The sequence below is a fragment of the Papaver somniferum genome, unplaced genomic scaffold, assembly GCF_003573695.1.
Source record: "Papaver somniferum cultivar HN1 unplaced genomic scaffold, ASM357369v1 unplaced-scaffold_99, whole genome shotgun sequence".
In the NCBI taxonomy this organism is placed as follows: Eukaryota; Viridiplantae; Streptophyta; class Magnoliopsida; order Ranunculales; family Papaveraceae; genus Papaver; species Papaver somniferum.
In genome coordinates, this window is record NW_020653081.1 from 2,156,841 (window position 1) to 2,177,934 (window position 21,094).

Sequence of the window (21,094 nt, forward strand, 5' to 3'; positions counted from 1 at the left end):
CGGCTTGGAATGGAGCCGCTAGCATCGGTCGTCTTGGAATGGAGCCGCTAGCATAAACTTAGCGCGGGCGCTGGCTTGGGATTGGCATGGCGTGGGCGCTGGCATGGCGTGAGCGCGGACTGTTGGCACCGTGAAGCTTTCCATTGTGGTCCCGGTTGCCTCTTTCCATGCGTAGCTCAAATAGGAAACCCTTTCCTTATTCAAATTCCAAAAGTGTCACGCCTATAAAAGGGGTTAGCTCTCCTTTTTATCTTGTATCCTCGTTCTCACGTCCTGGTGCTAGCGGCAGAGTGGTAGCAATAAAGTGGGCAAGCATATTCCAGGTATGTACTCCAATGTTTCTCTTTCAATCTTGTTTTTTTTTTGTTGGTGCAAACCCTAGCCATAGGTATACCTTCCATAAATTTGTAGAAATATTGTTCTTCTGTATTGGTGTAAACCCTAGCCATAGGTATGTCTTCCGTAAATTTGTAGAAATACTTCATCATAAACGATTCCTCTTCGAATATCACCATAGTAACATTGACCACCTCATTAATAGTATCGGGGGAAATCTTTATGCAAAGTAGGCATGCACGGGTAGGCGACTGCCATTGATTCTATGAAAAACTTGGCGTTAGGTTTTCCTTTTTTTTGTGCGTTGCCGTGAGCATAGTTTCCGCGGTGAGAGGCGCGACACCTTGGCCGAGAGCGTACTTCCTGCTTGAAAGGCATGGCTTTGGCGAGGGGGCGCATTTCCCGCGGCAAATGCGAGGTTTGCCCTGCGCGAGTATCAGCCTCTACTTCTTTGGCTATGCGTGTTATGACTTGTAACTAAAACAAGTTGGCTCGCGTCCAAAATGGATTCTCTCTTGTTGATAAAGCGGTCTTCATGCATTTTTTTTCTTGGAGTAACTTTTTTTCGTTTTTTGCTCCGTTGTAGCTATTTTGAAAGTGAAATCATCGTAAGAAAATTTTGTTGGGATGTCGCCTGAGAAAAGTCTTGTCATACCAAAAGACGTTGGAATATCCAAGCCAAACATGGATGATGAATTCTTCACAATGTATTCTGCCACAACTAGGAGAAACCATCCCAAGTATGTGCCGATCCTTCTGACGGGTTCGGAGGGCGAAGGAGGGACCCGGTCGGTTCGTCCAGGGGGTGTAATACGGTTTTATCTTCATAGGAAAGAGTATTCCGCTTCTCCTATTGACTTTAAAATCTATCAGAGTCCATTACGTTCTTTTGATAAATGGATGCAATTCATGATAATTCAGGACTGAGTAAGAGCTAACTTGACCAAGGAGCAGATCATCGATGTTGTCACGGTTTCTGCAACACTTCAGATCAGGAAATACATCCCGGGATTGGTCGCTTTTATCTCCAGATGGTGTCCAGATACTCATACGGATATATGTAGGTGGGGTGAAATGACCATCTCTTTAGAGAGTGTAGCCGTTTTGCTGAACCTTCCCATAACAGGGAACCTTGATGTCACGTTATCTGAAGATGAAGAACAGATGCACGCCACCCTCGTTGCGAAGTCAAAGTTCGTTCGGAAAGATTACGAGATGAAGTGTTTCCACAACTGGTGGGTGTCTCAATGGTTCCCAGATGAGCTGGAGCCGGATCAAAAGAATAGCACGCTTCATGTCGCGGCGTTCTTGGTTCTTTGGTTATCAAGAGACATTTTAGATGATGGATCTGGTAAGAAGGAGATAAGACGGGAGCTCATCAATTTCGCCATAAAATTAACGAAAGGTGTCGTTATCCCCATTGGCGTCTTGTTTCTTGGTTCTCTGTACACACATTTGGATCATCTGGTCGCGGACATGTGCGCTTCAAATGGTTACATGAAAGTGGACTCGTATGTCCACGTCGCTTTTCTCCAAGCGTGGTTGTGGGAGCATTTTGAAAAATATGCCCACAAACCGTTGGCTTCACTTCCCGAGTCATGTGGTGGCTCCAGGATACTTCGCTGGTTGAATAGGTGTCCGAGATCCGGATCATATCTAGTTGAATTTCTCGACAACTCGTACGCGGTCAACTTTCGTCCATGGGCTCCGGTGCATGCATCCATAGTTCAGGTTAACACTTTTGCTCCTGCTCCGAACATGTCTTTGCTTTCTGATGAAAATAATATGAGCGCTGGAGAGGTTGTATGCATGCGTAGTTGTATGCCTGGTCCTGTGTCGTCTTTCTTTCGAGGATCTTGCAAGGTAGTCTCTTATAATATCGATAGGACGGCTCGGCATATGGGATTTGACCAGGGGGTCCCACTCATTCGTCAGCTGGTTGCTCCAGAAAACTCGTCGCCAGTTGCTCTTGATGCTAGTGTTCTTATGCCGGGTAAAAGTCTCCCTTTTCTTCTCTCGGAGCGAAGTCCATTGACGACCTACAAGTATAACATGTTCTGGAAGGATGAGTTTCTGGCCATCCATGGATTCGTGAACGATGTGGTAGAAAATCATCGTGATAAGCCTTCCCCTGCGGTTTTAGAAGAGCATCCACTGTTGAGGGATCCCTCTTCGACCAAACGAAAGTCCCCTAGTGCGGACGCAGACAGTCCCCAAGGGCGGGAGCGAAAGTCAAAAGATCGTGCAGGCGGTTTTCGATCGATTCGGTGGCTCTCGTGACCTTCAGTTCTTCCAATATTCGGGTATGTATCACTTTCTTGCTGGCTTAATTGGATTGTGTAAATCTTCGTTTCATTACTGAATGTCTGTCCTTGTTCCTTGCTCAGGGTCTCAACAGCGTGAACGCCTTTACCAAGCTTGCACGTAGTCAGAAAACGGTGCCTCTCCAGGCGGAGGGTGGCAATGTTGAGCCTTTCCATGGTGAAGAAGAATCCGGAAAAAAAAGAAAGTTCTGACTCCAGTGACGATGAGAATAATTCTTATGACAGCAGCGTCGAGTCTTCCTACAGTGAGTCCGAAAGTGAATCGGTGAGTCTTCCACATATCTCTTTCTTTCTTTCCTCTTTTTCTCCCCCTTCTTTTTTTTGAAGTAAAAACCAAAATCGTGATATCACAGGAGAAAACCGCTCACGAGGATGGCCTTGAAATAGAGACTCGCCACAGTGAAGATGTGGTTGTACCTCCAATTGCGGAAACCGCGCCTGCTGGCGATTTGGACATTGAAGTTGATCATCCTGAAGGTGTCGCCGCGACCCAAGTGGTGGAGAGCACTCCAGTGACTGCATATGCAATCGTAGTTAGAAATCCCTTGTCGGTTACTGATTCAGTCGCGGGCGCCATCTTCACTCCTCCATACCTGGTTCCTTACCCGGATCACGTGTTGATCGGAGGCTTCAGTGTGCATCCAAGTATGAGGAACTATATACTAATATATGGGAAAGATACAGACATATCGCCACGACCAAAAGGATTATCGAATTGTGTTGGTCAAGCGTGTGGAGGAAGCTTTATCTTCGATTGACGACATGTGCCACGTGACTGGTCACACCGTTTCCGAGGATGTAATTCAAGCTGGAAGTTCTATCGTAACATGTGTGTAGACTTCGAGTTCAACGCTCCTTGGTTTGTTGAGGGTTTCTCTGAGATCGAAAAGTTGCAAGCCGAGGCGGTCGAAGGCCCTTCCGCGGATGAGATCATACAGCATGAGGAGGAAATCGAAAGGTTGTCCAGGAAGCTGAAGCTGAAATGGGCGTCTCTCCAAAGCACAAAGGAGGATTTTTCTAAGAAGAGCAAGCCATTACTGGATGGTTTTCCTTGAATGCGCTTCTGTTTTCTGAACTTCTTTACTTGGTTTTTTTTTTGAAAGGCAAAAAACGCCTAGTTTATGGTTTGATTGATTTTTGAAAGGCGAACAGAACGCCTGGTTTATGGTTTGATTTTTTCTGGGTTTTTGAATTGGTAGATAATTGTTACCTATGAGGGTTTCAGATTAATCCTTGGAATGAATTGTTTTTAGAATAACGCCGTTTTTATCATGGTCATAAGTAACACAAATATTTTAGGAAAGCCATGGGGGGGTGAAAGTTGTGTGACAGTAGAAAGCATGGGATGAAATGTGGGAATACCATACCATTGGTTTCTATTATCCATGTGAAAACTCTAAGTAGTAGATTACGTATTTTGTCTAACAAGACTTACTTGCTTTTAGGGTCTCCTAACAAAATGGATCTTACGGACGTAAGTCTGAGTTTTGTGGGAGGCACCGCCGTAACTGTGAAAAGTACCCAGTAATTCCTAAGTCTCAAATCGTTCCAGAGCCGCCTGATAACCGAGCCGTTGATCCCCGAGCGGCTAGTTTTGCTTCTACCATCTCAATATCTGGGCTGAAAATGAAATCAGGAATTGGAAATTGCTATTGTAACCGAGAGATTAATCTCCCACTGTGGTCGCCAATTGTTTGAGGGTGAAAACAGTTTCTGCTGATTTCGGTAATTTCGTGTGTGGGTGAGAAACGAGTCTATACACTAAACAATGTACTGCACGAGAGTACTTTAGATTCGAGAGATCAATCTTTACAAATCCAGCCTAAATCAAGAAATGGCCATTCTAGACTTGCATCGGTCACAAAAGTGAAGGAGAAGTGTTGGACTTAGGGAGGGAAGCAAAGAGAGTGTTAAAGCCAGAATAGTTGATTCTGAAAGGTGTGGTTGTTTTACGACTTGTATCAGAAGGTAAAGCTGGATAGCCAAGATGGGAAGCTACCAGGTGATTTGTGAGTGTTGTAGTGTTCTCCTGACCAAACTTGTCGTTTGGTGGAAATAGGTGAATCCCATTTATACAAGTCGTAATAAAACGTACCCTGGCCTCGTAAGAAGTGGAAGCGATTGAGTGGTGGAAGAAAAATGGTAACGGGTAACGCCTGGAATTTATGTTTCCATAATGAGGATATGTTTCACCATTATTTCTTGCCATTACTAACCGCCTCACTCTTATGACACTTTCTTGTAACGATCGTTTTGCACGCCGCAAGCTGTAAACCGCCAGACCAATACCCTGATGAGCATCCCCCAGTTTGTGACATGTTTTGATGTCTTGAGTGTTTTCCTGGAAAACGTGTAGCATGTTTCTTATGTGTGACACGTTAAGATTGAGAGGCCTGCTAGTTCGGCGGCGAACTTGTACAGCTGAGATCTGCATCCCAGGAGAAAGGGCAGTCGTTGATCGTGGCTACCTTTCGTTTGGCGGCCATCGGCATGGTGGCATGGACGGCATGGCTTGCATACTTTAGGCGCAGCCAAATTTGGGTTTTGGCATAAACCATGGAATTTGGCATTGCGGCCAAAAGTTTCCACAAGTTTGGTGGCGAACTTGTACGGCTGAGATCTGCATCTCAGGAGGAAGGGTATCCGTTGATCGTGGCTACCTTTCGTTTGGCGTCCAGCGGCATGGTGGCATGGACGGCATGGCTCGCATACTTTAGGCGCGGCCAAATTAGGGTTTTGGCAAAAACCGTGGAATTTGGCATTGCGGCCAAAAGTTTCCACAAGTTTGGTGGCAAACTTGTACCGCTGAGATCTGCATCTCAGGAGGAAGGGTAAACGTTGATCGTGGCTAGCTTTCGTTTGGCGGCCAGCGGCATGGTGGCATGGCCGGCATGGCTCGCATACTTTAGGCGCGGGCAAATTAGGGCTTTGGCAAAAACCGTGGAATTTGGCATTGCGGCCAAAAGTTGCCACAAGTTTGGTGGCGAACTTGTACGGCTGAGATCTGCATCCAAGGAGAAAGGGTAGCCGTTGATCGTGGTTACCTTTCGTTCGGCGGCCAGCGGCATGGTGGCATGGCCGGCATGGCTCACATACTTTAGGCGCGGACAAATTAGGGTTTTGGCATAAACCGTGGAATTTGGCATTGCGACCGAAAGTTGCCACACGTTTGGTGGCGAACTTGTACGGCTGAGATCTGCATCTCAGGAGGAAGGGTAGCCGTTGATCGTGGCTATTTCGTTTGGCGGCCAGTGGCATGGTGGTGGCCGACATGGCTTTGGCGTGACATGGAGAGGCAAGCATCGTGCGGAGTTGTTGGCTCGGCTTGGAGCCGCTGGCAGTGTGCGTCTTGGACGGAGCCGCTGGCATGGTTGGCATGCCTTTGGCACAGTGGCGTGGCTGGCATGCCTTTGGCATAGTGGTGTGGCTGGCATGGTTGGCATGCTTTTGGCACGGTGGCGTGGCTGGCATGGTTGGCATCCCTTTGGCACGGTGGCGTGGATGGCATGGTTGGCATGCCTTTGGCACCGTGGCGTGGCTGGCGTGATTGGCATGCATTTTGCACGGTGGCGTGGATGGCATGGTTGGCATGCCTTTGGCACATTGGTGTGGCTGGCATGCCTTTGGCACAATGACGTGGATGGCATGGTTGGAATGCCTTTAGCACAGTGGCGTGGCTGGCATGATTGGAATGCCTTTGGCACGGTGGCGTTGCTGGCATGGTTGGAATGCCTTTGGCGCAGTGGCGTGGCTGGCATGATTGGCATGCCTTTGGCACAGTGGCGTGGCTGGCATGGATGGTGCATACCTTTGGCACAGTGCCGTGGACGGCATGGCTGGTGCATACCTTTGGCATGGTGCGGCTTGGACGGAGCCATGGCATGCCTTTGGCACAGTGGTGTGGCTGGCACGGTTGTCATGCCTTTGGCACAGTGGTGTGGCTGGCATGGCAGGCATGCCTTTGGAACAATGGTGTGGCTGGCATGGTTGGAATGCTTTTGGAATGGTGGCGTAGCTGGCATGGCTGGCAATGCCTTTGGCACGGTGGCGTGGCTGGCATGGTTGGCATGCCTTTGGCACGGTGGCGTGGCTGGCATGATTGGCATGCCTTTGGCACGGTGGCGTGGCTGTCATGGTTGGCATGCCTTTGACACAGTGGCGTGGCTTGCATGATTGGCATGCCTTTGGCACAGGGGCGTGGCTGGCACGGTTGGCATGCCTTTGGCACAGTGGCATGGATGGCATGATTGGGATGCCTTTGGCACGGTGGCGTGGCTGGCATGGTTGGAATGCCTTTGGCGCAGTGGCGTGGATGGCATGATTGGAATGCTTTTGGCACAGTGGCGTGGATGGTGCATACCTTTAGCACGGTGGCATGGATGGCATGCCTTTGGCACAGTGGCATGGCTGGTGCATACCTTTGGCACGGTGGCGTGGCTGGCATGGACGGCATGCCTTTGGCACAGTGGCGTGTCTGGCATGGCCGGTGCATACCTTTGGCACGGGCGGCTGGCATGAGCGAAGATGATTCCATCCAATACTATGGGTTCTGCCGCGGAACGTAGTATGTATATATATAAAAAGATACCCAGTAAGTCTTGTATTGGAAAGGTGCCGAAATTTATAGCGTATTTGGGACGGTTGTCGCATCCGCGAGTCTGGGTAAATTTCACGTAGACATATTGAACGGCTCAATAAATGTGCTAGCAGAGATATTGGTGTTTACAGATCCATTTCCTTACTGAGTGACGTCACGTCAGACCAAGGTTTTATGATTTTAATCCTAAGCTAAAAACACCATCAACAGCATCATACGGAGAGATGTAGTGTGCGTTGTTGTAACATAATAAGTTACCCCATCTGCAGGTTTTTGGTACTCACAGTTTGCCCCTTTTCTTGAGGGTTGTTCGAAGAATGACCCTTAAGAAAAAATCTTGATCCTCCTTCGTTTATTTCGCTGAAGATTTTCATTGGAGTATCAAATAAGTTTGCTGAGATACCTTCGAAGCATCTTGCCGGGGTATCCTTGAAGTAAATTCAAGGAGGTACCATTGAAGTGAATTCGCTGAGGTACGATTGAAGTATTGAAGTATTGAAGTAAATTGCTGAGGTACCCTCGAAGTATATAAGTGTCGAAGTAATTTGCTGAGGTACCCTCGAAGTATCGAAATATATTTCTGAGGTACCCTCGAAGTATCGAAATATATTTCCGATGAAGTACCATAGAAGTATCGAAGTATATTACTGAGGTACATTTGAAGTATTGAAATAGTTTGTCGATGTAGAGAAGTACCGAAGTAGTATATTGAGGTACCCTCGAAGTACTGAAGTAGTTTACTGAGGTACCATAAAAGTGTCGAACAAGGTTTTGATGTTAATATTATCACAAAAATATATGTATGTTTGTATGTATGCAAGCATGTATATATGTATGTGTGTATATATGTATGCATCTTTTTATGTATGTATGTATGTATGTATGTATGTATGTATTTGTTTACGAAGTCCACGCCTTCGTTAATGAAAGTTGAGACTGGGATAGTGGTTTTCACCCTTTTTTTAAAGCGGAGCCTTTGCTCGCTGGTTGGGTATTTTTGCTACCTTTTGGACCAGCCGTCTCCTGAGCACGATATAATGAGGCTAGAAGGTACCCCCTCATAGCATGCAACTAAGTTTTACTGAGTTTTATCTTATTGCCTAGGCGTATACCTTTTAGTTTTTTTTTTTTAGCTAAGGTGTATTTCAGATGTCTCTTTATTTACCTAGTACGGAGTTGTTTCCCGGTGTACCTTCGTTGTTGTAACTTCACTCCTTTGCAATGGAAGTATACCTTTTGGAACTTTTGTCGTTGGATAAGCTTTTCGCGTATTGTTGCACCTGCGTAAATAAAATACGTATGTGCGCCATTTGGTATTTTCACCTTTTGGTAATGTGTGTTATAGCATTTTGCTTGCTTTGTTGCACGATATTTATGACATAATGTGTCCAGCTTGTTGCATAATCAATCCATCGCTCGGTGCTAAGGTATGATTAACCTTGGTGGAACATTCAACGTCCTACCTGGATATCATTTGTCGAGAAGGTACCATAGCGGCGAGGATCCCTACGTGGGCAATAATTTTCCTGTAACCCTACGCGTTAAGCGTGAAGGCTGCTTTACTTCGACAAGGTATCTCTATTTGTAGGATATATTGCTTATCATTTTCCTCTTAGTGGGATTTATTTGGCCTGAGGATCCGATATTGACATATGCGCGGTTATGTCGTGCCTTGCCTCATCGTCAATTCTGAAGGTGGGTATCATTTCTAACCCTTCGTTTTTTTCGTCAATTCTGATGGTGGGTATCATTTATAAGCATTCGTTTTTGTCGTCAATTCTGACGGTGGGTGTCAGTTCTAACCCTTTGTTTTTGCATGTTTGTTCATTTCACACGCATTAAAAGCTATATTCCAAATCCAAGCTTTATATTGATTGCTAAGTATATAAGCATACCTTACAATTGTATTAGCTTCACCATGTATTTGTTGTTTTTAGTTGATGTTGTAGAGGCGCCATGATTGATGTATGTTTGCACCCTTTTGCTTTTGAAAGCTGGTTCTTGCAGATTTTGAACGGAAAAGTATTTGCATTTATGGAGCCTTCGTCCATATAATTTGAGGTTTTCTTCTCGCCTTTGTCAGCTACATGTTCGTCTTGGGTGCCACAAGTTACTTTGCTTGTAGTGAGATGCCCCTTGTAGGCTTCATTATGGTTACAGTGAGTTGCTCGTTGCTCTTGTAGGCTTCGTTCCTGCATAGTAATATAAATTCCTTTGGCACCATGTGTATTCGAAGGGTACCCTATAGGATTGAATTGTTACTTCTTCTTAGTATTGAAGAATTTTTCTTGCAACGAACTGCCTCTTGCATTAGTCTTTGGCACTTCGTATGTTCCTCAGGTTGGAGAGTTGGGGTATACATATGTATACAGACTTCGTTCTTCGTTGCATTTGAGTTGTGCACTTGTGGGTATACAAATGTATACAGGATTCGTGCATTTCTAGATTGGGAGCATCGCAATAATGGTGGTTGATAGGTTGCGTCTGCTTATGCGTCGCCATGTGACTCCTCGTAGCTGAGTATGGTTTGAAGCTTCGTTGAGTATGCATACACCTACGCACACGGGTTTTGTTGACTTGTACATCTGTATCTTTGGATTGGATAACCCATTCATTGCAATTGTGAGTCTGCCTTAACAGTCTTCGCTCACATGCATGCATGGTAGTGGTGAATCTGCCTTTAACGAACTTCGCTCCTATGTATGGTTGCAAGTGGTGAGTATGCCTTTAACGGGCTTTGCTATCCTGCCTTTACAAAATACAACTATTGCTGATGTCTTTGGCTCAAATTAGCATGACTTCCACCTTCGTCGATAGGTATGGTTTTGGAGGATTGACCTTTGATGATGTTGATGCTACACACTTATAGTAGCTCATAGATTTGTTGCTTGATGAACTCCATTTTACGGAGTATATACAAAGATATATAGTTTGAGCAGGTAATGTCTTCCGATGACCTTCCTTTGCCCATGAAAATTCGCAAAGCGATAAGCTTAAGAATTTTAGAGGAACAAGGCTTTGTCCTTCCATGCGAGTCGTATTTTTAACCTTTGTCCTTACGCTTCATCTTCGTCCCTAATTTCTCATACTCAGATACGCACGAACCTAGGATAGTCTTCGTAATTGTCTTTGGTTGTTGAGAATGTCTATAAATACATTCGAGCTTGCCCCTAGCTACTCGTACTTAGATACGTATGAGCTAAGGGAGGACTTCGTATAGTCTTTGACTATTGAGAACGTGTATGGACACATTCGAGCCAAAGATATTCTTCGTATTTTCCCTTGGATTCGCGTACGTAGATACGTACGAGTCAAGGACACTTTTCATAATTGTCTTTGGATGTTAAGAATGTGTATGAATACATACGAGCCAAAGATAAGCTTCATATTTGCCCCTGTATACCCGTACTTAGATATGTACGATCCAAGGGTAGCCTTTGTAATTGTCTTTGGCTGTTGAGAATGTATATGAATACATTCGAGCCAAAGATAAGCTTCGTTTTCGCCCCTTGATTCGTTTACTTAGGTACGTACGAGCCAAGGACATCCTTCGTTTTTGTTTTTGGCTGTTGAGAATGTGTATAAATACATTCGATCCAAAGATAAGCTTCGTATTTTCCCTTGGATGATCGTACTTAAGTACGTACGAGCCAAAGGCAGTCTTCTTAATTGTCGTTGGCTGTTGAGAATGTGTCTAAATACATTCGAGCCAAAGATAATCTCCATCTTTGCCCTTGTACACTCATACTTAGATATGTACGAGCCAAGGGCAGCCTTCATATTGTCTTTGGCTGTTGAGAATGTATATGAATACATTCGATCCAAAGATAAGCTTCGTTTTCGCCCCCTGGCTTCGTTTACTTAGGTAAATACGAGCCAAGGACAGCCTCTGTTTTGTCTTTGGCTGTTGAGAATGTGTATAAATATATTCAAGCCAAAGATAAGATTTGTATTTGCCATTTGATGCTCCTACTTAGGTACGTACGATCCAAAGGCAGTCTTCGTAATTGTTTATGGATGTTGAGAATGTGTATAAATACATTCGATCCAAAGATAAGCTCCACCTTTGCCCATGTATACTCGTACTTAGATATGTACGAGCCAAGGGAAGCCTTCGTAATTGTGTTTGGCTGTTAAGAATGTGTATGAATACACACGAGCCAAAGATAAGCTCCATCTTTGTCCATGTATACTCGTACTTAGATACATACGAGCCAAAGGCAGCCTTCGTAATTGTCTTTGGCTGTTGAGAATGTATATGAATATATTTGAGGCAAAGATAAGCTTCGTCTTTGCCCATGTATACTCGTACTTAGATATGTACGAGCCAAGGGCAGCTTTCGTAATTTATTGTCTTTGGCTGTTGAGAACGTGTATGGACACGTTTGAGCCAAAGATAAACTTCGTTTTCGCCCCATGGATTTGTTTACGTAGATACGTACAAGCCAAGGACAACCTTCGTTTTTGTCCCTAACAGATCGTACTTAGATATGTATGATCCAAGGATAATCTTCTTTTTTGTATTTGACTGTTGAAAGTGTATATAAATATACTCGAGCCAAAGATAATCTTTATTATCGCTCCAAGGCTTCGTAATTTTGACCTTTGTATTTCCGTTTCCTGAGAGTAAAGAGAAAACGGGGCAGGCTACGTTCCTAGTAGCCCCATTACGGAAATAAAAAAAGTTAAAGGTTTAGTATAGAGCTTAACAGAGATATGTTTGCTGAGTTCGTATTTAATAGAACTGTCCAATGTTTGGGATTTAGTTCCTAAATGAACCTTAGATTCAAAAACGGCAGAAAGTACTGCAAGCTGAGTGAAAGAAGGCATATGCAAAAGAAAACGACCCTCAGCTCATAAATAACCTTAGGGATTTTACTCCAAAACTTTTACTGAGGTTCCTTCGGAAACGGAGGTATCCAGATCCAGAGAAGGTTTGCTCAGATATTAAAAAATCACAGAGAATACCGTAAGCTGAGTAAAAGAAGGCATATGCCAAAGAAAGCGACCCTCAGCTCATAAATAACCTTAGGGATTTTACTCCAAAACTTTTACTGAGGTTCCTTCGGAGACAAAGGTATTCAGATCCAGAAAAGGTTTGCTCATGAGCAAGCAAATAATAATAGAATAATAGCTTTTTAAGCTTTGAAAAGTATTTTTAAAGGTGTTTCTTAACCACTTTTTGTAGATCCGTAAGATTACAAGATTTTTTCGAGGTTTAATACTCGAAAACTTGTCAAAGAATGATAAATTTTCACTAGAAAGTGAGATCTGTGCTTATTATACTTAGATATGATCTTCTAAAGAAGATCTAATGAAAAAAGACGATGAAATAGCAAATATAACGAAAATCGAGAGCTTTTCGTTCCAGATCGTTTCTAGCGTTAAACTGTGACTACTAATTTTCCCATAGTCTACGTAATATGAGCAGCTCAGAGGATCATATACTAAGTAGTATAAATACCTCAATTGAATTGATATTGTTGAGAAACTAAAAGGTATGTTCGAAATAAGATCTACTCAAAACATCATATACTAAGTAAAGATACTTTGCAAGAGCAGATGCTAAGAAAACGAAGGTATCTCTGTAAAACAGAGATAAGTAAGCAAATAAGCTAAATAAAGAGGTATCTCTGATGAACAGATAACTCAGAAAGCAGAGATAGCTTAGAATACAGAGATAACTCAGTAAGTAAATCTCTAAGAGAGAAGATAACGTAAGTGCATCTAAGTTATCAACACACAAGAGATTACGTGGTTCAGGTAACTCTAACCTACGTCCACGGGTAAAGATGATATGTTTATTATTGATCTTGTTACATTTGGGTGGAAGAACTCCATTAAAGAAAGTATGAAACTCTAGAAAATAAGAGAGAAAGTAGAGAGAGAAAGTGAATCTTTTCCCTAATTCCTAACCAACCCAACTCTCCTTCTTTGTTGGTGAAGCTTGGTATTTATAGCCTCTTCTTCTCCAAATATATCTTTGTTGTCCTTGGTTCCATCGTGTCCTGATATATCTTCCATACCAATGGTACCTTCGTTCACCGCAAGCTTTATCCAGTCAGACTCTGCCTCCTCAGCTGACCCACGTTCCTTTGAAAACTACCCAACCTTAGTACATATTGTACCTTCGTTGGCATCCCACTATCTCAAATCATACAACGGCACCTTAGCTTCCTCCATGTGCCATCGTGAACTGTGAAACCTCAGTACAAGTTGTGCCTTCGTTGGCCACGTACCTTTTCCAGTCAGAGGATACCACGTACTCTGATCCCACGTGGTTGACGACTAAAAGCTGTGCAGACTGTTCAGCTACCTCTGACATACAGATACACCCATGTGCCTATACTACAACCTATTGCTTAATAACCAAGCAATCTTGGTAGTGATTTGGTGTCCTCCGTTGTAGCGTACTTTGATACTCCAACCTTTAACTTTGCGCCACACGTTAATAGAAATAACTTCATAACTTAGTATCCTACGGAGAGATATAACGTGCGTTGTTGTAACATAATAAGTTATTCGACCTTTAATGTTGTGCCACGTGGCACAACAGATTTTTGGTACTCACACACTTTATATGCCAAACTTATTTGGCATCTCTCGATGCTAATTTCGTATCATTGATCATGTCCAAACTCTGTTTGACACATGCCTTTACCTAGCTGCAACTCCGAATGCACCACCGCATTTATGGTCTATGCCATGTTCACAATAATGTGCATTATCTCTGGGCCACTTGACCAGCCTTACTACACCACAATCGGTTATAATTTAGGAAACTGAAACGTGTCAAGTAACAACGGTAGAGAGAATGTGAAAAATTTGGGGAAAGGGGACGACATCCGAAGAGAGGGAAAATAGACAGACGGAAATAAGACCAAGCAGTGACTCTAGAGAGAGAGAGAGTGTGTGTAGAGTGATAGGGAAGTAGAGAAAGATCGATTATCATCATCATCTCTGAAACTCAAACACAAAATCAACCAACCAACGCAAAGAAGATGTGGAGAAATAGGAAGAGAAAGGATGAGGGTGATTTCATCGACGACGGAGACGTCAAAGCCAGAAAAAACCCTAAAAAAGCTTCTGCCGCTGATGATTCTGACAGCATCGTGATTTGTGAGGTCTATCTCTCTCTCTTTCTCTCTCAGTTACTAACTCTCTTACAGTTTTGCATGTACTAATTAATTTGTTTGGAATTTGGTTTTGAGAAGATCTCAAGGAACAGGAGGGTTTCTGTCAGGAATTGGCAGGGGAAAGTTGTGGTGGACATTCGTGAGTTTTATGTGAAAGATGGTCAGGAATTTCCTGGCAAAAAAGGTAACTGCTACTTTCCTCGCCACTCGCCCATATGCTTCTTTTAGTACTCTATAACGTCTGGATTTGATATGGATTTATTTTGTCTATTTCTTTGCTTCTTTTAGTACTCCATAACGTCTGGATTTGAGTTGTTATAGTGCTTGATTTGTTGGTATGAAAGCAGTATCTAATTAGGTTTTATTTCTGTGATTAAATAAACAACATACTCTTTTTATAAATTTTATAGAGTTTGGATGCTTTGTCGCGTGAAGCAGATAATCTGTTCCGTTTTAGGTTTAAACTTGCATGTGTGTTTACGGATGGGTGGACATCAAACAATCCAGAATAACAAGTGATATATGTTACAAAACGATACTAATGCTTAATAGATTGCTAGAGAAATTTAATTGTTATGTAACTAGTAGGATTTAACCAGTCTTTAGGCCTGCTATGTGTTGTGTCGTGGGAACAAAAGCCACTTTTTGTAAGTACAAGGATTGTTGAAGGAAGTTATGTGTAGGAGGAAATAATAAAATCCTAATTGTATATCCATGAGGTTGAAAGTCCCCGTAATGGTGACATTCATAATTTAACCAATTTTATTTTCCTTTGCTGGGAATTGACTCGTAATCATGTCAAGGATGCTGGGCTACATGATTCTCGTTTTGTGGCGAACTGTTTTATCGGGTTGTTACTTCTCTAACAATCATTTAACCAGAAAGTAGCGGAAGTGAGAATTGTATGTGTCTTATCGATTATAAGCATGTTCAAGAGGATGTTAACATTGCTGTTTTTGTGTGTATCACATGTTACATGAGTCAGTTGTTTGCCTTTCTATGAAATATCGTATAGCACAAATTTGAGGCTAAATTATGCCAGCCAAACTGAATGTTTAGATAAGACTTGTCTTATTTCACTTCTATTTCTTTTGCTTTCAGAACAGGATGTTCTGTATCCTGATTTCTTTTCCTAGATGACCAACAATTATAGCACAATAAGAAAATCATCAAGAAAAATGCTCCTAAATACCATTTAGGAAATCCCAATTGCTAAGTTTACCGACCAATCTGGACCTCAATTTTATTTTCTTACCATATTGAGAATAAGTAGGTGATTTGAAGGGAGGGAGCTAGGCTTTAGTGTTGCTTTATGCCTTTTTCCCTGCCAGCTATTAGGTGCTGTCAGCACTGTTTATAAGTAGATTTTGTGGCATTACCTTTTATAATGCTATTATGATGGAACTGTCCAATGGGCATCTTGTTATCTAAGATTATATGATTTCTAGTAGTGTACTTATGTACTCAGCATGTTGTCATGTGTAACCTATGTGTGATTACTTATGAGTTTCAGGTAGAGCTCTCAATTTTGCAGTGTCTTGTATTTATTTTCATGTTGTTCTCACTCTCAAGTAGTTGGTGAAATGAGTTTTATATTTTTTCAATTTGGAAGTTTGGCCAAAATGTTTTTGTTTTTTACTTACAAGCTACATCAGTGCACAGAACAGTTTCATTTAGTATTCTTAGCCAATAAACTAGAGTACTCACTGAGTTGCTAGGTCCGACGTGTCTTGATCTTTTAGTGATGTTAGGTTCCATAACAATTGTTTAATTTATTGCATAGAAAAACATAACTGAAAAGTAAGTTATTGCATAGAAAAACACAGCACTTGATGAAAATTGCGCAAATTGTATGTGTCTTATTGATTATAAGCAAGTTAAAGAGTATGTTAACATTACTGTTTTTTTGTGTATCACGTGTTACATGAGTCGGTTCTTTGCCTTTCTAGGAAATATCATATAGCACAAATCTGAGGCCAAACTGAAGGCTTCAATAAGACTTTTCTTGTTTTATTTCTATCTCTTTTGCTTCTGTCAACACAAGCCGTTGCGTATCATGATTTATTTTCTTAGATTGGCCAAAAGTTAGAGCGTAATACGGAAAAGAAAATAATGAAAAAAAAGGCTCCCAAACATTCACTAGGCTTACCATTCAGTCTGGACCTCACTTGTTATATTCTTATGATATTGAGAACCAGTACGTGAGTTGAAGGGAAGGAGGCAGGCTTTGGTGTTGCTTTATGCCCTAATCCCTGCATGAATTAACTAAACTAGCTTTTAGGTTCTGTCAGCATTGTCATGCTACGGACCCCCTTTTCAAATGTTATTATGATAGAACTGTCCAATGTGCATTCCTTTATCCAAGATTATATGATTACTTGTAGACTTAAGTGTATTTCCATCATATTTCATTTCTTATTATATTAGGTGTCCGTCATATTTCATTTCATGTATATTACACAACATGTTCTGATGTGTACTCACTGAGTTGCTAGGTCTGATATGTCTTGATCCTCCTATTGTTGTTAGGTTTCGTAACAATTGTTCATTTTATGTCGCATAGAAAAACATAATTGAAGCGTATACATTGGAATGAATCATACTCCATCAGTCCCTTTTCAAGAGTCTGGACTTCTTAATTTGAAAGGCTCAAGTTATAATCCACTTTCTTTATTGGAAAAGAAATAAGTTAAGTAGTGTATAACTAGCACCTACTATCTATTCCTTATCATTCTTTATAGTTTCGACAATTTACATAAAAGAGATACACCATGGATCACGACTATAACAAACTTGATCAACTTGAACAAGAAGGTAAGACCGTTGAATCAGGCTGTTTGCTGATCCTGCCAATTTTGGAACCCACAAATAGTATTATAAGCCAGCATTACTTTATTACTTACTTACTGCTACTGGAGTAGTGTTATTGGTTGCCTTGTTTTGAACTAGTTGCACATGACCAAATGGCTGATTGCTTTTACCTCTGTCTTTCAGGTATCTCCTTATCCATGGATCAGGTACTTGTTCTCCTCTGTACTCTCTTAATATGGTTAAAATAATTATTAGCACGAAACAAACTGTGTTTTCTTCATGGTACTTTCAATTTGTATTCTCTCGTACTTATGGATCTCCATTTCTTTTTTCGCCATCTGAAGTGGAACATACTCCGGGATCACGTGGAAGAAATTGACAAGGCAGTGGCAGGGGATTCATAGTGGCTGGAGCAGTGCAAGGTATATTTCATCCCTTGTCACAAAATACTTTTTTCTCTCGTTGACAAGTGATAAATGCATGACTCGTCTCTGTTTATTTTGGGTTCACAGGGAGTAGCAGCAGCAGTTTAACGTCATTTCCATTTTGTAACTTTGTAAATGATGCTAGTCGGAAAACAACTACCTGCTGGAGATAAAACAATTGCTATTAGTAGTTACTATTCAGTCCTGCTGCAGGGGTTTCACTAACTAAAACTTGGGAAAGAACCAACCCAGTCTATTTTCCTTCTGTTTAGTTGTTTCACTAACTAAAACCCCTGCACAACCAACCCAGACTAATTTACTTTTGTTGGTTGTGTTAGATGATAACAGTTGTGCTACTCTTTTTTCAGTTAGAAAGTTATCCATTGCCTATTTTGTTTGACAACTCCCTTTATGGCCAAAATTCTCCATATATGTTCTTGCCCTATCATGGACAGTAAGATGGAGCAGCACAAAGTTCAACAGAGAATAAATTACACTCTGTAGGGCTTTGACATGGGACAAACACCAAGTATACATTTATAGGCCTTAAACATAATGAAGTGTGCAGGTGATAGATGAAATAATGGCCCATAACCTTGAACATATGCAACAAAACAAGCGTAGCTCGACTCTATCTTGCCATGATAGATGAAATAATGCTCCCATAAATTAATGGCCTAATGGTTCCATTTTGAAGGAGAAACAATCTTTTAGCAGTTTAGGATCCTCGCCCAGCAGCTATTTCAACGGTGTCACTGCTGCAACTTGCTTCAAGGTGAATTTCAAGGTGAAAAACGTCTATGACTATTGTGCTTCAACCTGGCTTGAGCTGAGATAAAACTATATTGGCCTAAGGATATTCCTCCAAAGATCAACCCATTATGAGAAGGAAATGTACAAGCGAGAGGAATCAATGTTAGCAGTGCCGATTGTGAATTCTGTCAAGCATTCATCCTAGGTTTTGTTGGCTGATCTGGATTTCCTACATGAAATCGTGTTTAGGAATTCCCTGCTGTAGAATTTCCTAGCCCCGTGTCAGAACAAGTTAAGAATAACAAAATTTGGAGTGGCTGAGCCTTTCGATATGCGTTGGACAATTTGGAAAGAACGTACCAGGACTGTGTTGGGAGGCAGAACAATCTAGAGAGCTTATAAATAAGTCCAATCTTTCATTTGACACTGGTCTCCACTCTCCAGTGATATCCGGACGTTCCTCCTACTCTTGGGTTTCATAGACCCTAATGGTGGTGTTGATATTCATGTAAAGATTAGAGGGAGGAAACCAATGAAACTGGGGAAGAGAGAGACAAGATAACCATTTAGTCGGGATTTTACAGGAAATCTTGATTCTGGAAACAATTTTGCTCAGTCATGTTTCAAAATTTTGTATAAGAATCAAAAAATTGTTATCACGACGGACAACACAACTCAAACATTCTTCCGTGTAAACATGTAACCATGTCAATTATGTTCCCTAACAGATTAGGGACTGCAACCAAAACATGCAAACCTATTGGTTTGGTCAACACAACAAAATATGGAAGATGTTGAATGAGCTTCATATATGATCGGTCACTTATGCAAATTCTGTGGTTGAAGACAAATATTAAATCACGACTGTGGTTGAAGGAAAAAAAGAAAAAGAAAAAGAAAAAACGTAACACGGCTTTCAGATTTCCGAACTCTCAGAAGAAGCAGCTAATTGTTATGACAGCAGTTCTAATACAAGCAAAGCCACAGCAGAACTCCTCCAGTTTACAAAAATGTACATCATGTGTGTATTGCAACAAAGAAGAAGAGTTTTGCAGAACGATGTGTCATTCAGAAATTAATGAACTAGTTTTACCTTGAAAATCGCACTCTCGTTGCAGCTCCATTTCTTTGCCTGTTCTTCTCTAACATCAAAGCACGCTCCCTCTCCTTCGTCTCCCTATTCAATCGCTCTTCCCTCAGTTCCTCCAAAGTCTTTTTTCCAGAGTTTTTACTTCCCTCCCGTTTCCCTGATACCGAGGGACTAGAATCTCTAACAGGAACATCACTGGACGGTTTAGAGACGTACCATGGTGCCTTTACACCTTTACCAGCAACACCACAACCAAACCTGTATACTTCATCCTCTGGCAACAAAACTTTGGGTACTTCCTCCTTCTTTAATCTTTTCTTCATCTTCCTACCCTGATCATCTACTTCTTCTTTAGCACCTCCTAAAGGAAATATCTTCAAGCCTTCAAAGAGATTGATGTGATTTGACTTCTTTGATTCTACCGCAGTCGACGCACTTGCTTCACCAGTGGCAGCAACCTTAGGAGGTAAACCCTTGGAAGCTCTTAATTTGTCTAGACGAAATTCAGTATCTCGTTTCCTAGACTGTTCTCGCTTGAGCTGCTCTTCTTTGGCTGCTTCTTCTTCATCTTTCTTCACTTTCTCTCTATTATCAAAATTGTACACGTTCCAACTCTTCTGAGGGAGAATATTTAGACCTCCATGACCCCCCATATTTAATCAATACTGCTCAATGAGAATAGATTTAGGTTAAATTCTCCCCATATTTAATCAACACTGAGAATAGGTTTAGGTTAAATTCTGTCAAGGCTGTACACTAATGCAAAATCCTACAAAATGGAATCCATAACACATCCGTGAAATTAAGTTTTACAATAGTAAAACATCCAAGTTAATTCTTAAGACTATCTAGTTGAATTGACCTAAATCATGTAATTGGGAAAATAAACCTATGTTGTAAAAACTTCATTACACCAACGATTTAGATTGGATTCTCAAATATTGAATGATTGGGTGATTCATGCTGAGAAAATGACTTAGAAAGAATAGAGTAATTGCTTAAATCAAAGTCGAGATACAATTTGAAGAAGAAGGATTAGAAGTTAGGTCATACCTTGAAACCCTAAAATCGCGCAGTTTCTTGGTTCTGTATTCTTATCTTCCTGTAAGAGATTGATGATTCTTTGTTGTTGGTTTTCGAGAGAAGAGATTAATGATCTGGGTAGGAAGTGGGGAGATTGATTCACAAAACAACAAGATTGAATTCGTCCAGGTTTTTATATTTATTTGTTGGCCAGCGATTTGTCGGAGCGTTAGGAGACCGACCTTTTCCGAATCGCCTCGGTTTAGTGCAAGCAATTATGTGCCTAGATCCCTCCCTATCCAAGCCAAGTTAGAGTGGTAACTGGTAAGTAAGACTAAAAATACCTGGCGTCCGATGATCCTGAAAGAATTAGGGGTGACTATTTTATTCCCAACCCATAGACAAGGTTATGGGATGTCTTAATTTTCGAGATTACTTAATTGCCCTAATACAATCGGTAGTAAGTATAGGGTGTTAGCTACCCATTGTTAAAGTATAAAACTCGAAATGTAACTTGTGGCCGTAAGCAATCGGTAGATAGGTGAAGTTCATAAATAACTTCATAAACTGCCGATTACTCTGACCCAACTTATTAATCG

The 21,094-nt window shown here is 41.7% G+C and overlaps 2 protein-coding genes across 2 annotated transcripts; one reads left to right on the forward strand and one right to left on the reverse strand.

The window, feature by feature from the left end:
* Positions 1-14,072: 14,072 nt before the first annotated feature.
* Positions 14,073-18,032, forward strand: LOC113346447 (RNA polymerase II transcriptional coactivator KIWI-like). The gene is made up of 5 exons (XM_026589991.1): positions 14,073-14,381; positions 14,472-14,577; positions 17,388-17,410; positions 17,549-17,626; positions 17,717-18,032. Exons 1-4 carry the CDS (start codon positions 14,259-14,261, stop codon positions 17,606-17,608), a joined length of 312 nt encoding a protein of 103 aa, XP_026445776.1. The 5' UTR covers positions 14,073-14,258; the 3' UTR covers positions 17,609-17,626; positions 17,717-18,032.
* Positions 18,033-19,205: 1,173 nt separating this feature from the next.
* On the reverse strand, positions 19,206-20,783 carry LOC113346446 (leukocyte receptor cluster member 1 homolog). The gene is made up of 2 exons (XM_026589990.1): positions 20,526-20,783; positions 19,206-20,137 (listed from the first exon to the last, which is right to left on the reverse strand). The coding sequence occupies exon 2, from the start codon at positions 20,123-20,125 to the stop codon at positions 19,472-19,474; it is 654 nt and encodes a 217-aa protein (XP_026445775.1). The 5' UTR covers positions 20,126-20,137; positions 20,526-20,783; the 3' UTR covers positions 19,206-19,471.
* Positions 20,784-21,094: the final 311 nt, after the last annotated feature.

Excerpts from the sequence above, each read along its gene's own strand:
- LOC113346446 (XM_026589990.1), bottom strand. The coding sequence starts at position 20,125 with ATGGGGGGTCATGGAGGTCTAAATATTCTCCCTCAGAAGAGTTGGAAC.
- LOC113346447 (XM_026589991.1), top strand. The coding sequence starts at position 14,259 with ATGTGGAGAAATAGGAAGAGAAAGGATGAGGGTGATTTCATCGACGAC. Across the intron at positions 14,382-14,471 it reads ACAGCATCGTGATTTGTGAG|ATCTCAAGGAACAGGAGGGT; the intron begins GTCTATCTCTCT and ends GGTTTTGAGAAG. Across the intron at positions 14,578-17,387 it reads GGAATTTCCTGGCAAAAAAG|GTATCTCCTTATCCATGGAT; the intron begins GTAACTGCTACT and ends TCTGTCTTTCAG.